Raw genomic sequence first — 16830 nt, 5'->3', positions numbered from 1 at the left:
GAGAATAGAAGGAATAAGAGGCAAAGCAAAACACCCAGAGCTTTTAAAAACAGTAAGAGCAGGGGTTCTTAACTAGGGGTCCACAGGGTTCGTGGAAAGATTTCAGGAATCTGTGAGCTTGAACTGACAACTTATTATCTTTATTTTCTCTGACCTCTAACTAAAATCTAGCATTTCCTTCACTTACGAATATATGCAATAAATTACAGTAGTATTCCGTGGTTTTCACACGACTAGCAAAATGGTCTGTGGAACAAAAAAGGTTAAGAACTCCTGAGTTAGAGCAAGAAAACCAGGATAGCTTTATATATGAAACTTGAAATACATATGTATGTACACACACACACACACACACACACAATATATCTTAATGTGAAACCTGTAGTAAGGCCTCTGGAGAGGAAATTACTCTAAAATCTTTTATTAACTATAATGCTGACAAATGCTGGGCCAAGCATGGAATCCTGTTCCCAGGGAGCACGAATCCATTCTGTGGTATAACAGTCCTTTCCTGATAGCAAACAAATACACAGGTTGACTTCAAAAATCTGATAGTCTTAATTTTTTATGTATGTTCTACCAGTATATTTTAAAAAACAAAGTCAGTAAGATTTAAAACTGATTTCCTGAGTTACTTTCTCCTTCTCTGTTCTGCATACTCATCAAATCCTATCTATTCTTCTTAGACAGTGGCTATCATATCTGTTTGTTTTTTGCCATTCTTCCTATCCTCATCTTAGCTGAACCTCTAGCTGAACCTCTGGACTACTTTAGCCTCCAGACTGGTCTCCTTTCATATTTCAATGCTCATATTGGGCACTTACTATATAAAATATGCTAAGAATTGGGTTAATGAAGACAAACGCTTAAAAAGAAATAATTCCAGTTTTGAACAAACTCACATTCTAGCTAGGCAACAAACCTGGAAAGAAATGAGCAAAAGTACAAATGTGTACGGTAGGAAAGGAAAGCAAGTTTTGGAATAAGAGACAGCATGTATAAAAACTCAAGAGTAAAAGAAGGTCCAGGAAACAAAACTTTCAATATTGCTAGCACAGAAGGTGTGGAGAAGGAAGGTAATGAGGAAAAGGAGGCAGGGCATGTTAATTAAAGGGCAAGAGTATAAGCAGGTAAAACCAGATACAAAAATCTAGACGATAAACTAAGTCAGACTTCCCTCTATTAACTTTAACATTGTGCTGTATTAACAACTGCTACATTGATTTTGACACTCCTCTCACATCTGTTAACTTCTACCTAGAGGATACATAATAAGATCCCTGAGATTAAGTAATTATCTTAAAACCCCAACACAAACCTTATGCCTCAGCAGCTTAATTTTGGTTTATTCACATTTGTCCCTGCACATGATTATCTCTGAAAACTGCCACCACAAAAGCTCGGTAATCTTCAACATGCAGAATCTTTGCTTAACAAGCTAATTATTTATTGAAATCATCCATGTCTTTTATCTCTACTGCCACCTCCTAAAAAGGCCACTCAGTCTAAAAACAGGTCTTTATTAATACACTTCTATTTCTCTCAAATCTACTCTCCCTCATCAGCAAAAGTGATTTTTAAAATTAAAGACTTTTTATTTTCATGGCCATGCTGATTTAAACTCTTCAACAGCTTCCCCAAATCAATAATAAGGCTTACAAGACCCTATGTAACCTCTCTGACCTCATCTCTTGCCACAGGTTTCCTACCACCACTGAACTTGCCACACTTTCAGTTACTCAAACACAACAAGCTCTTCCTACCTCAGCACATGTAGGTCCTTTGCATATGCTCTTTCCTCTACTAAGAATGCTCTTTTTCCCATTCTTTCTTTGAAACGTTCACACTAAGTTAGGACCCTGTTTTACAGTCATTGAAAATGTTACCTAAATGCAACTGAACAATAACAACTTTTACTGAGCACTTACTAAGTGCTATGCATTGTTTAAAACTTTAAAATGTATTTACTTATATAATCCTCATGATAACTCTGTAAGGTGGAAATGATTAATATCCCTATTTTGTGGATGAAAAAAAACTAACGAGAATTCAGGTAACATGCTTAGATCATATATCTGATAAATGGCAAGAGATGGGATGTGAATCCAGACAATCTGTTACTGAGTCCCCACTTTTTAACCACTACGGTAAACTGATTTCTAAACATAAACTAGTAGTTTAATGTCTGTCTTCTCCCCCGAACTGCAAGCATCAAGAAGGGAGAAGGAGCCTAGATCAGGAAAGAATGAAGGATCTTATTTAGTGGTGAAAAATACTGAGCAGGAAATGCTACAATAAAATATTTGTGTGTCAAAAAGAGGTTATGCAGTTAATAGTACAAATCTAAGAATGCTCTTTCATGACTTACAACAAATGTATGATACACGTGGTAATAACAGAGTGGTACATGGTGGGAAAATACACCTAATGTAAAGAATGGATGACAAAACCATTTTAATAATCTTTCATCAATTTTAACAAAGGTAATTACCATTTCAAAAAGTACAATTATTTTTAAAAAGTGCTATCATCAATAACAACAAATTACCCACACCAACCTAAGGTGTTGTGGTGCATGGGAAGCCTGTATTTTATGCATGATTGTTTTGTAAACATATAACTACTCTAATTAAAAAAAAAAATCATGGTTAGCAGAAGAATGAGAATGGAATGGTTATATGCATGTGAATCAAAAATCAGTCTACAAACTGATCATTTCTATTAGAGAAAGTTAAAACTAATTTTAGAATAAGATTATGCATAAAAAAGAAAACTACTGCACCAAATAAAAAAGAAATTATCCAAGGAGGACTTCAAGATGAGTAGAAATGAATATAAAAAATTTATATATACCCGTTTCCGTATTCCAAATGAACTAATAATCATTTTTAAAGTACTCTCTAAATATAGTTAACATAATTTAATCCTTCAAGAAATTAGGATGATTATAATAAAACTCTGAATTTCATTACAAAGCTACTAATACAGCATAGTAGCATTAAACAGGTTTGAGGCATCTAGAAAATGGGTTAAAATAAAAGTACCTAACAGTAATACTGTCTTGTGGATTATCTACTTAATGTGGTAAATTTTACTGTGAAAATGTTGATACAGGTGTACCATTTTGGACTATTTCACAATGTTAAAATGTAGTAGGATTTTTCACTGCTGCATAGCCACCAATTTTTCACTTCTAATGATTTTGTATCCACTCATATTATACTATAAAGGAAAGAGTGATAACTGTAGGCCATTTCAGTGATGGAGGAGAAACTGTCCCTTTCTTACTCTCTTTTCCTAATGGAGATTCTAGTAATTCACTCAGACTGTAAAAAAGAGAATTTGACTTCTCACTGTTCCCCCCCATTCCATAGTCAATATCAGCAAACACATCATACATGTATATGTACAAGATCCCTCTTGTATGTAAAGTAGGCTTGAAACAAATAAAAATCAGAACCAATTACCACTAAAAGACTTATTTGCCTTTATCAAGATTTAGTCAATAAGCATTAGAAACCAATCACAAGGAGCCTTAAAATCTGCTGAATACTGTCTAGTATTTTTTTATTATCCTTTAGAGGGAAAACTTGATAGGTCAAATCTCACCTGAGAGACTGCTCAAATTCTATGGAACCTGAATATTTCTCTATCATATATCATACTGCTACCAAAGAATTTTTGTTGTACAAGTATTTTTTTGGAATAGGACTTTGTTTTGAGTCACCTATCCTGCTTCACATCATACTTTTGAAATGATCCTACTTTTATTACATTCATGAGAACCAATAAAAAAGAACAGGGCTTAAACAAAGGAGAAAAGTGAGCATACACTGGACATACACACACAAAATTCTAGCTTCTCAAAGAACAAGGATCTTAATCCCTAGAAATCTTTAAGAACAAATGATCTACCTTCATAGAAGAAACAGATAACTCTTGAAGACCTCCTAGCTCTGTATACTATGACTTGATATTTCTAATATGATAAATGTATAATGAATAGTCTATGAAACTTCTTAAAATAGATCTAATAAAAGTTGAAGGTTCAGATAAACTGAAGTCTGGAATTTCCAATTCATCAGATCAAATCTATGGCATGAAATAAAGAGCAATTCACTTCATGGTTTTAGTAAATGCAAAATGCCCAATAAATGAGCAAAGGAAACATACGACTTTAGCTAGAAATGGGATTTAGCAGAAAGGTAGGGTTCTATATAAATATTTTCAGTCATTGTTTCGGAGACCAGAGAAATATTCTGGCACAGAGTACTTTTCAAAGTATTGTCCAAAAAACCAAACCAAACCAAACAAAAAATAGGATAGCCCATATCTGAGAGGGAGAGAAAAGGGTATATAAGCGAGAGAGTTCATATTGCTCTTCTCTAACCCAAAAATTGTTTACTGAAATCTAACGTCTGAAGCTGCTTTACTCAGATCATATTCCCAAAGACCCTGTATACTCTTCTTTAATATGTGCTCAAAAATGATAACACTCTAAAGAGTGTTACCAAAAGATGACATGTTCTGTATAGATCTCATCTATAATTGTCCCTGTCAGTTCAACTTTGATCTAGGAAGAATGTTATGCACGCTTCAACATATACAGATTTTATGGTTTTCTAACACCTTAAAAATATCCTGTACCAATTGCCTTTATAGATCCAGACTTGAATTGTCAACATATAAGCTTTAATTAGTAAGCACATCATCTTAAACCAAAACTCTCATCAGTCAAAAACTACCAACCCACAGAAAAAAAGGTACACTATCATGTAAATGAACTAAACCCAATAAATGAGAATTAGTCGACCTTATGAGCAATAAGAATTTAGAGTTGAGAACTCATATAATACAGCAGTACTTTATCCTTAAACATGAGGATGCAAAATTATACAATACGAACAGAAAAACATATAACGCTAGAAAACTTCTACATTTAGGATACACAACTAAGTCTCTAAGCATAAAGGAAGTATGCTTAATGAGGGTGAATATTTTATGCCCCTCCTAAAAAAGAAAAAGGGAAGAATGAAATATGAATAACACTGAGAAGAAATAAACATCTTTCAGTGGAAGAAACTGCATCTATGATCAATTTGGCTGGGGCTACATAACTCCTCTACAAGGCTCCTAGTGAATTTTTAAAAACCCAGCACTTAAAAGAGGAAAAAGGAAGATAAACTATTGAGGATTCTGTTGTAAGACCTAAAATGCCAAATACTTGGTGCCCCAATCTTCTTAAGTGTGGCACATTTTTTTCTGAAGAAACTTTAGCAGTCATAGGTAATAGTAAAAGTCTATTTTCCAGGGTATAATTTTGAATATTGTTAAATGCAAAAAATCCACACATTACATGAATCGGAATTGCATGTGAAAGATCTAAGAGGATAAGAAACAATTTATGAAAGCCTTTGAAGACAAAAGAGAGACAAACAAGGTAGAGTAAAGACCCAGGGCTACATTCCTTGAAAATTATTTCTAAAAAGCATCCATTAAGAAAAAAATGTGTAGGGAAGTGGACGTGGCTCAAGCAACTGGGCTCCCGTCTACCATATGGGAGGTCCAGCGTTTGATACCCGGGGCCTCCTAGTGAAGGCAACCTGGTCTGCGCAGTGAGCTGGCCCCATGGGGAGTACCGGCCCATGGGGAGTGCTGCCCAGCACACGAGTGCTGGCCAATGTGGAGAGCTGATGCAGCAAGATGATGTGACAAAAAGAGACAGAGGGGAGACAAGGGGAGACAGTAGCAGAACAGGGAGCTGAGGTGGCACAGGACAATGATCGCCCCTCTCCCACTCCGGAGGGTCCCAGGATTGGTTCCTGGAGCCACCTAATGAGAATACAATCAGACAGAGAAGAACACACAATGAATGGACAGAGAAAGCAGATAATGGAGGGGTGGGGGAGATAAGTAAATAAAATCTTTAAAAAAAGAAAAAAATGTGTAACATTAGATAATGACTGTTATCTAATGTTTTCTGTAGACTACAGAAAATGCCAGGAATATGGGCATTTTAAGCACTACCCACCTTGCCCCCACGATTTGGTAAACTTATTTGTTATTCATTTAAAAATACATGCTGAACTATGTATCAGACAAGGTACCTTCACTGTTTCTATACTTTCTTTTTGTTGATCTCAAACCTAGACACTAGTGGAGACTTCTAAGAAAAAGATCTTTGAAGAAGTTTCCATTCATGTAAACAGTAAAACCTAACTACCTGCCTTAAACCTTGGGACAGATAACAACACATCTAAAGCTGGTAGAAGGCAACCAGAACTTGCCTCCTTCTGAGACTAAGTCATACCTTGTAAATTTATAATCTACGTTTCTATGGCTTCCACAACTTTTTTTCTGAGCTTCTTTCCTGAATATGAGTTTGCTAGTCCTGCTATGTATGCAGAGAAAATGAAGTTTAAAAAAAACACATAATTATTATCGTTTACATTATAATACTAAGAGTTCATTCAGATTAAGTTTTTTCCTGTTTCACATCTAACAAGAACTATAATTCTTTCTTAGAACACTAGACTTTTATTTAATAATTTACGAGATAGTTTTGAGAAAAAATAATTTATAAGAAACATTATATTTCAAAACTAAAAAAACCGCTCACTGGTAAATGGCCCAACATCCACCCTCAAAATACTGACAACAGTACCATTTTATTCCCCAGCTTTCCCCACACATACTTACCTGTGCAACTTCTTTCAACATTTGCTACTCTGGGGATTGGAAAGCTCAGAGCTGGAGGCTGAAGTGAAGAAGGAAAGGTTGGAGGGTGAGCCATGACACCAGCCCCACACTAGGAGCTCCCCTGAGATACTACAGCAGGGTTGACACCATAGCTCTGAAGTTCAAACTCCAGCAAACGATAAGAAAGGAGTCCAACCAGAACATGATAAACGATGGGATTCTTCTGCTCTTTGAAAAATAAGGAAATCATGCTATAAAGATCTGAATGTCCAGTTTCAACATTATGACTGCCTGTTCACCTCTTCATTATTCCCCAACCCCAGAATCATCTCTCAGACTGATTTAAAGTACTAATCTGAATAAAACAAAATATTTAAAAGGCAAAACTTTCTATAATTTACACACTTTCCTGGAAAAATGCAGGGTTAAAGCTTACCTGGCCAAGATGAAAAAGTCTAAGACAAAATTTTTAAATACTTTGCCTATTTGCTCCTTCCAAACTTCTCTTTTGCTCTCCTGAGTACTCAACATTAAATCTAAGGCTCTTTACACTTTAACCCCATCACTCTTAACAACTGAAAGTTGGACTATGTGAGTGTATGTAAATAACTAAAATTGGACCAGTGAACTTTAAAAGCAAGGGATGACTTCTGTTGTATGTATATCTGTTGGAAGGAAATAAATTTCTAAAAAATTGTTCAACTCTGATTAAAACAAATAAGGACCCCCAATTAAAATAACTTGGCATTTTAATCAAACTAGATGATAGAGAGAAAAAATTGTGAAGGTTTTTAAAAATATGAATATTTAAATGTGATTTATTCACTTTTATTAAAATGTGAAACCTTGTTTAACAATATAAAACTATAAAAAAGGAGTTCTGACTTGACTATTTTGAATACTAAAGCTAATAAAAATAGATGCTTAAGCTATTTCAAGATAACTATTCAATAGCACAGATACTGCTGGAAGTGACATGTATTTGAAAACCTTAAACTAAATACACAGAATTACCTGAATACTGAATTATGTTAAACGAAGCAGTTAAAATGAAACACACATAATAAGCAAGAGAATATAGGACCTTTAAAATACTTTTAAACATTTAGCCATATAAATTAATACAATAAACATTCAGTGAGCAGCTACTATGCAAAGTGCTAAATATTAGATATTATAAATTATACTCTCACATACTTGATCCATTTGATGGTCACGATAAAGGAACATCACAAATCAAGGGGAGAAAAGGTGAAAACACATTTACAATGCCTTTGTGTGCCATTAATATTACCAATAAGGCCTTAGTGACCTTAGCCTTCATTAACTCCAATCTACTGTTACCCCTTTCTGTCATTGTGTTCCATTCACTGTCCTCCTTGCTGTTCCTCAAACACATCAGGCATACTCCTGTCTCCAGGCCTTTGCAGTTGTATCCTCCAGGAACACTCCTTCCCTAGATATCTACGTGGCTTACAGCTTCACCTACTTCAGATATTGAGTCATCTCAGTAATGAACTCCCTGTCTAGTCTATTTAAAACTGCAACCTTTTCCCCCAATCTCCTGGCATTCTCTTCCCCCCATTCTTACTTTATATTTCCCCAAATGCATCTACCTAGCACACATATCATTACATCTTCATCTTACTCCATGCATGCCATTACCTGTGTATTATGTTACACTAACCAATGCAGGACTTATAGCATATGCAAAACTTTCTGAACACAATTAAAAAATAATGTGAAAAATTTAATGTTAAATTTTATATTTCTGAAACATACATGAATTGTTTTATATCTTTTTACAGTGAAATTGACAACCACTTCCAAAATACCTAACAGACTACCACAAACCTTTAGTGGTTAGAATGCCACACTATGAGAAGCACCAGATAGATTTGGAGAGTGTGAGCAATTTTTATTTATTTACCAATTTTTTCTCAAGTTACATGACTTTTATTATTTTTTAAAAAGTTGTTTTGAAAAAATTCCAAAGTTTAGTATGATGTGACAATGCACATCTCTTTTCTGTCCCAAAATCCTCCTTAAAAATTTCTAATTAGGGTCACTGGGCTGCACTATAGTTCATTAGAATGGCATTCCTTAGAATTAGTTGTATAGTGAGTTGAATGTCTAAACAAATAGCCTAATATTGTGGGCCTGATACAAATAAGAACATGTAGTAAGTGTTTACCAAATGAGTACTACTCTAAACGATTTATGTAATAGTACCTCATTTATTCATAATAAAACTTCTATAGGTTTGTTATTTTCATTATTTTCCAGATAAAGAAATGGAGGTACAGAGAGGTAAAGTCTCTAATGAGTTGGACCTAGAATGTTTACTCATCACACTCATTGTGTAGAATACCCAATCTCTGCAATCTCAATAAGAAACCAAAGGTTTATTCTCTAGAAAAACCCAAGTAGACAGGCTCCAAACTTTAAGAATTTAGCCATAGTGGGATTGAGGGGTGAGGCATAAGCTTGAAAACTAAGGGATAAAGATGTTACATTATGAACGGTAAGTTCCTCAGGCTTTTTCCCTTACCCTGCTCACAGAACATTGCCAGTCAGATATAGGAAATGTCCCTCTCTTCCACCATTCCAAACCCTGAAACTGTGTATCTTTCCTATGGAAAAATCTAATGGCTCCAAAGAAACAAATGCCACACACTACACCAAAATGTGTCACTAAATAAAAAGGTTGACTTAGCTACAAGTTAATAGGCTTTGCCCAAAAACACAGGTGCAATTTAGCTTTTTAAACAATTAGTATTTGGAGATAATTTTAGATTTACAGAAGAACTGCAAGACAGTACAGAGTTCCCACATACTATTCAATCACCCTCCCCTGACAGTAATCTCTTATATAATCACAGTACAAGCATAAGAACCAAGATATTAACTATTAACTAAATGACTTTGTATGGATTTCACCAGTTTTATCACTAATGGAATTCCCCATTACATTTAGCTGTCATGTTCCTTTAGTCTTCTCTAATTGGGAGTTATTTCTCAGTCTTTCCTTGTCTTTCACAATACTGACACTTAAAAGAGTACTGGGCGGCGGACTTGGCCCAGTGGTTAGGGCGTCCGTCTACCACATGGGAGGTCCGTGGTTCAAACCCCGGGCCTCCCTGACCCGTATGGAGCTGGCCCATGTGCAGCGCTGATGTGCAAGGTGTGCTGTGCTATGCAGGGGTGTCCCCCGCGTGGGGAACCCCACGCGCAAGGAGTGTACCCCATAAGGAGAGCCACCCAGCGTGAAAGAAAAGTGCAGCCTGCCCAGGAATGGTGCCGCACACACAGAGAGCTGACACAAGATGACGCAACAAAAGGAAACACAGATTCCTGTGCCGCTGACAACAACAGAAGCGGACAAAAAAGACCACGCAGCAAATAGACACAGAGAACAGACAACCAGGGTGGGGGGTGGGGGTGGAGGAGAAATCAATCAATCAATCAATCAATCTTTAAAAAAAAAAAAGAGTACCGGCCAACTATACTGTAGAATGTTCCTTACTGTGGATTTGTCTGATGTCTTCTCATGACTAGAAAGAGGCTATGCATTTTTTTTAGGAAGAATACCACCAAGGTGATATGATGTGCCATTCTCAAGTGTATCATACATGAATGCATATATGTGAGCATATGAAGCATATGCTATTAATATGTCTTATTACAGGTAATATTAACCTTGATCTTAGTTAAGGAAGCACAGATTTCTCACTATAAATTGATGTTTTTCCTTTGTAAATCGAAAATATTTGGGAAGAAGTACTTTGAGAGCACGCAATACCAGTTTCTTTTAAATTCATCCATGAATAATGCCTGTAGCACCTATTAATGTGGTATTTTAATGATGATATTCTATTTTCCTCATTCCTTCTATATTTACTAATTGAAATGCTTCTATAAGTAAGGCAATCAACTTCTAAATGTCTCACTATTAAATATGAATAGTCAAAGATTTTATAAATGAATTGGCCCAAAGTGATATGAGGTAGAAAATGAAGAATAACAGTTCAAACCCAAGGTCCTTCACTCTAACAATCATTCTTTCAGCTTTATTACAGTGCCTTTATCATGGTTGAAAAGTACAAGTTTAACATTTCATATTACCCAAGCTGTCTCTTTTAGCATTTCTGGTCCTAAATAAGAAAGGCTTTTCCTTTTTTGTGTCCTAGAAAAAAATACCTTCCTATTTTCATTGGCATACTTAAACAATCATGTCTAAAACAGCATCAGATTAAAGAATAAAGAGATAATATACTGTTCTATGCCTCAGAATATAAACTTTTTGAGGAGCACTAATTAGTAAAACTATTACCTCACAAAGATGACAGACTACTGTATTTATTGATCTGTTAATATTAGATTCAAAAAATACTGAGGGAGAGAATTCAACGGAGTTAATGGAAAACAGTCCAAAATTTTGCTTTAGGTTAAACAGAGTCAGTTATGATGCCTCTATGTCCAATTAGAATTAATTTACTGATCTGTACTATTTTATGTTTCTTCCCAAATGAACTTAAGCACTATGATCAGGTGTTATATTTGTTTGTACTACACACTACAGTGTCTTATACCATATAAAGCATTCAAACCTTGACTGAATACTGACATAAAAAGCTTTTGCTCTTAATCTGGTATGACTTTTTCTCCCATCTTCTCAACGAAACTATAACTTTAAAAATTGAAGTCTTGGGACTTTCAATTCCAGTCAAGATGATGCAGGTCCCCACCATCTGAAACTACTTTTTAAAAAGTGGACAAAATATTTTAAACAATGATTTTTAGACATGGGACGTCAAGCAGTACAGGACACGACAACTGCCCTGAAAGAAGAAAAAGAATATGAGCCCTATACCTGTCCTATTTGACAATTTGGAAGGAATTTCTAGGTTGCAATGTAAGGAGATAGAACCCAGGTAGAGACAAGCATTCTCTAAAAAATGAAGGAGGTGAAACTGAAAGACTGGGTAGACTAAGGAAATTATAGTGAGCAGGCTACAGTGACAGAGAGGAGAGATGCAGAGAGAAAGAATTGGTTATTGACAAAGGTCCCTGTTTAATCTTCAGTTATGTATTCATAAGCACATACTTTCAAGGAAGCTACAAAAAGTCAGGAAAAGAACCACTCAAAGAAAAAGAGGGAACAATTCCCAGGGTTCACACAGAGCTGGGGTTCATTTGTATGAAATTATAATTCACAGGACACCAGACAGAGTCCACAGAAGGGTACTGCTATGGTTTTTTGGAAAAATTAGATTTAGACGAAAGGCTGATCTGGTTCTGCATTAAAAAAAAACTTAAAAGCAAGTCTCCAAAGGATCAAGCTGTTCCTAATTTTACTGTGTCATCCCCAAGAAGCCGAAAAACATTAAGAGGAATACAAAAATATACAGTACCCAATAAGGAAAAACTCCTAAGGCTGGCATCAGATTAAAAAATTACAGGCATGCAAATATCGTGCTGGAATGAAGGGGGGAGGAGGAGGGGGGTTAGGTAGGACTATCCATGGAACTGGGGGTAGGGCTGGAGGAAGAAGCAGGTGAACTCTGGGGATTTGTAAGTCTGTAGTTAAAACTACAATGGTGGACACTGCAATGACAGACATGGGTCATTATATACATAGCCATAACCTACAGAATTGAATAGAGAATCTACAAAGTAAACTATAATTCATAATTAGTGGCAATGTTCCAAAATGTGTTCATCAATTGCAATAATGTACCACACTAATGAAAGAAGTTATTAATGTGGGGCAGGGTGCAAGGTGTGGGAGTGGGGCATATGGAAATCCCTTATGTTTTTTTATGTAACATTTTCTATAATCTAAGTATCTTTCAAAAATAAATATATTTTTTTAATAACTATGATGGTGGGATTGTTCTTTTGGCAAATATGGCAGGGGAGGGTTACTGGTACAGGGTTTTGAGGGTAGGGGTATATGCGGGCTAGAGTGTACCTGGGGCATGCTTCTACGGAATATGAAAGTGCTCATCTTGTCAGAGCGTGTTTTCTCAGTGAGTGGAGATCCATACAATAAACAAGAAAATATTAAACTTCCATCCTGTGGAGTCCTGCTATGTTCTCAATTAGAGGGACAAGAATTTCTCAAGAACACAGGCAGTGCCTAATAAAAGAAAACAGACCAATATGTCTAGCCCTCAATATTACTGCATGTAACTATAAACCTTATTCTTCAAAAATTGAAACTTAGTGGTTACCATAAGTTCTGAGGGGAGGAGGAGGAGGGAAGAAGAGAGTAGATGGAACACAGGGCAATTTTAGGGCATTGGAATTGGTCTGCATGATCTTGCAACGACTGAAACAGGCCATTTTAAATTTTGTCAAAACCTATAAAAAGTGTACTGTGCAAAAAGTAAACCATAACGTACACTATGGTTAGTAGAAATGCTTCAATATGTGTTCATCAATTGTAACAAATATACCACACTAACAAAAGATGTTGTTAATGGGGAAAAGTGGGGGAGGGGGAGGGACTGGGATATATGGGAATCCCCTATATTTTTGATGTAATGTATTTATGTAATCTAAAACTTCTTTAAAAAATAAAAATAAAAAAGGATAATGCTGGGAAAAAATTTAAATATCATTTTCAATGTTTTTTTGTGTATTTTTTTTTCCTTAATTTTTCTCCCCTTACCCCCACCCCCAGTTGTCTACTGTCTGTGTCCATTCACTGTGTGTTCTTCTGTGACCGCTTCTATCCTTATCAGCGGCACCGGGAATCTGTGTTTCTTTTTGTTGCGTCATCTTGTTGTGTCAGCTCTCCGTGTGTGCGGCACCGTTTTTGGGCAGGCTGCACTTTCTTTCGCACTGGGGCTCTCCTTATGGGGTGCACTCCTTGCGCATGGGGCTCCCCTACGTGGGGGACACAGACAACATGGCCATGAGACATGTAGCCATAAAACCCCACCTGGAAACCCTGAGGAAAGGTCACCGTCAAGAATAAAGCGGAAAAGACCCTGCAAGACCCCGGCCACAAGAATCCTATTTGGAATAAGAATTCCAGTCAGGGTCAAGGGGAAGCCCAGATACCTTCAAAAGGTCTCACAGTTGGTACCCTGAAAACTAAAGGTTGGGGTAATCAATCAGAACACCAAATATCTGGGCCCCTTCCTCACCATTATGAAGAGGGAGGAACAAAGGTTTTAAAAGGCCTAACCTGGGGTCCCCACAACTCACCCTGCAGCACATACATAGTCCATGCCTTGGATTGTATACTTTTCTCATTTTCCTGTTTCTTAATAAACTCTTTACTGCATTGCCTACCCTATGGCATGTCCTTAAATTCTTTTATGTGACATAAGCCAAGAATCTAGTAGCCCTGAACTAAGAGCCTTCCACCAGCATATCTGGTGAGCCAACCAGGAGACAAGGAGGCAAGTAACTCTCCCCGACCCTGCCAAAGGCTGGTGAGTCTGTTCAATTAAAGTCTATCTGTGCCCTCTTTGGTTTTATTAGCAAGGCCCCAAGAACCTCTGGGGTCCCTGAACCTGTTTGCTTATAAGCCACAGAACAGTCTCTGCTGTTCAATGTACCTCTTAATGTTAGGTTTAATTACGGAACTCAGTCCCTGGGAGTGGCCAGGGGATGAATTTGTTCATGGCTATCTCCTAAGACCTTTGCAAAAAGGAAGGTTCCTAGTCAGTCCCTTTCCTAGCAGGAAAGCCCAGCTTGGAAGGTTTGGTCTGGGAACCAGACTCAGATGTCTTCTAAGACTTCTAATGGGCTCTAGGAACTTCTAGAGACATAAAGTTCTTGATCCCTGGAACGTGGGGATAGTAAGCAGTGCTTCCAACCTCCAGGTTGCTGGCTTGGCAAGCAATTCATTCAATCAGGTCTAGTGGTGGGACGCCAACAAAAGTGATAAATATGTTTATCATCTCCTAGGATAATGGGCAGCTTCTAATTGGGACATGTGCTTACATATGGTCTAAAAAGGAAGAGGCTAATCTTTTCCTGCCACAACACGTGGTCACAGTATGGTCAAGAGTGGGCTCTTCATGGGACCCTGAATTCCAGTTAAATCCGTGTAAGAGAAGTGAGGACAGAGAGATCTGAGAGCCAGAGACTATGTGGTCATATCTCCTTAAAGGGATGAGGAAACACACTAGCAAACCAGTCAATTATAATCTCAAGGAATTTAGTCAGAGAGAGCATGAAAACCTAGACTTATTTCAAGGGAAAGCTGGAAGAGGCAATAAAAGTGCCCTCTGGTAGATCCTACCTCTAGAGAAGGACAGATCCTCCTAGGAACCTCAGTCTGCCTTGGATAGCAGTAGAAAGCTGCAGAAACTTTCCCTGGGCCCCCAAACTTCAATTAACTTCCTTTTAGAAATAGCCTTCTCAGTTTTCAACAATCAAGACCAGATGGAGAAGAGCACCCGGTGCAGGGTCTGGGACAGGATCACCTTTAAAGGCACTGTCACATCAGGGCTACCCAAAACCAGGCTCCAGGTCAGCAGGAACCTGGCTCCAGTGCAGGATGGAAGGGTTCTGAAGCCATGCACAAACCATCAACCAGAGAAGCCGCAGGTGACCCTTGACATAGTAGGTGAGATTCTTAATTAATCCAATTATTTTGCTCTAGCCTGCACCCAGACCTCTCTAACCTTGGTTGTGCCTAATAAAGGGAGGGAATGGGGTATTAAGATCTAGGCAGTTTACTAAACTTCTCCCCTGTAGAATAAGAAACCTCCTCACATGCCATCAATTATGATTGCAAAGTTCCAGGAAAATGGCTTCTGTTAGGTCTTTCTCTTCTGTTCTAATCTGCGCTTAACTTTGTGTTTAAATTTTTAAATCTGTGTTTAACTGTCAGTTTGCTCATGCCTACGAACTCATAAATCAGATTTGGGGTTTGTCTGTTGCAAATTATTAATGTAAAAGGTAATCTAAAAATAAGTCTTTAAATGTCAATACTATCTTGCAATTGGATTTGATGTGTAAAAGAAATCACATAGAATTAGTTCAACTGCTGGAAAAGGAGAAAAACTTAGCAACGTTAATGTTACTAGTAAAATAATTGTAGTTGCATAATTAGCAAAAATGCCCAAATTGTTCTAAAGTGAAAACTTAACAGAAAAGAAGTTAAGATTATTATCTAGAGGCCTTTATTATATTATAAAACAGCAGAAGGATAAGATCTGAAATTGCTAACTGGGTAGATTTAGCCTAGAACCAACTAATGTGATGGTAATTATAAACTGAATTTACCTTTGTTTATGGTCACTTCAAGTTTAACCTCATCCTTAGGTATGCTTGCTATTGTGGTGGTAATTCTAACTTGAGTTTGCCTTTGCTTATGACTATTTCAGGGCTGGCCTCACCTTTGTGATGTTCTCCCCTGTTTGGAGCATGGCAACTTCTGACCCCTGTAGTTCAGGTTCAGGGGTAGGCAAATTTGAGACACTCCTGTCTCCTGTCCTTCCACTGGTATTAACAACCCTGTTTTCTCTCTCATGACACCAGGTATGGACTAGATTGCTGCCTCGTGGAAATCTTGACCCTCAAGGTTAGATATCCACTCTCCAGTCCAGCAGTTGCTACAGTCTTGTTATCTCCAAGGACTGGGGAGTGAGTGGCCTATCACCTCTAGTGTTGAGGTTGCTAAATGCAGCAAGTCATGAGAGAAACCAGTTTCACTGAGACCTCAATGACCTCAGTTAATATATACTGGAATTAGTGCTGTTCATCCAAGGTCTGTCAAAGTCAAAATGGGAAATAAGCAAAGTTCTGAAGTAAAGGAAACGCTGTAAATTGTATTTTAAAGCATTGGGAACAATATGGTTATAAGCCAATAATTAAAGAACGAAATTTTTGTGCAAAACTGCATGGTCACAGTGCAGATCAATTAGAAACAGCCTTCAAAGAGATCTTTTACATGTTATTTTACAGTTAGACTTATTTCCTAAGAGAAAGAAAAGTATGCTCATTTAAATGTAGGGTGACTGGTCTATGTAGTTGTGGTTGATTATAGGAAGTTTGTAGGAATGCTGTCTGATCTGAAGTGCTTGAATGGCTATTTCCAGGAAGTCATTATTGAATGGAAACCTGAATTGATACTGATAATAAAAAGCAGCATCATAACAGAGG

The 16830-nt window shown here is 37.1% G+C and overlaps 1 protein-coding gene across 11 annotated transcripts in view; it reads right to left on the bottom strand.

Annotated features, from left to right (window-relative positions):
• The window catches only part of CNOT2 (CCR4-NOT transcription complex subunit 2), a 118470-nt gene that overhangs the window by 48771 nt on the left and 52869 nt on the right, over positions 1 to 16830 (bottom strand). For 3 of the 11 annotated variants that reach the window (XM_071218945.1, XM_058308418.2, XM_071218948.1), the window contains one exon: positions 6700 to 6757. The exons of 4 other annotated variants lie outside the window; for them this stretch is intronic. In XM_071218945.1, coding sequence (XP_071075046.1) covers positions 6700 to 6720 — 21 coding nt within the window. In that variant the 5' untranslated portion in view covers positions 6721 to 6757. Of the gene's footprint in view, positions 1 to 6699; positions 6928 to 16830 lie in introns of all 11 variants that reach the window. 4 more of the 11 variants (XM_071218946.1, XM_071218950.1, XM_071218947.1 and 1 more) reach the window with 2 other exon arrangements.

This window comes from Dasypus novemcinctus, chromosome 12, assembly GCF_030445035.2.
Source record: "Dasypus novemcinctus isolate mDasNov1 chromosome 12, mDasNov1.1.hap2, whole genome shotgun sequence".
Lineage (NCBI taxonomy): Eukaryota > Metazoa > Chordata > Mammalia > Cingulata > Dasypodidae > Dasypus > Dasypus novemcinctus.
The sequence above is the reverse complement of the archived record's forward strand: the minus strand, read 5'-3'. Positions and strand labels throughout refer to the sequence as shown.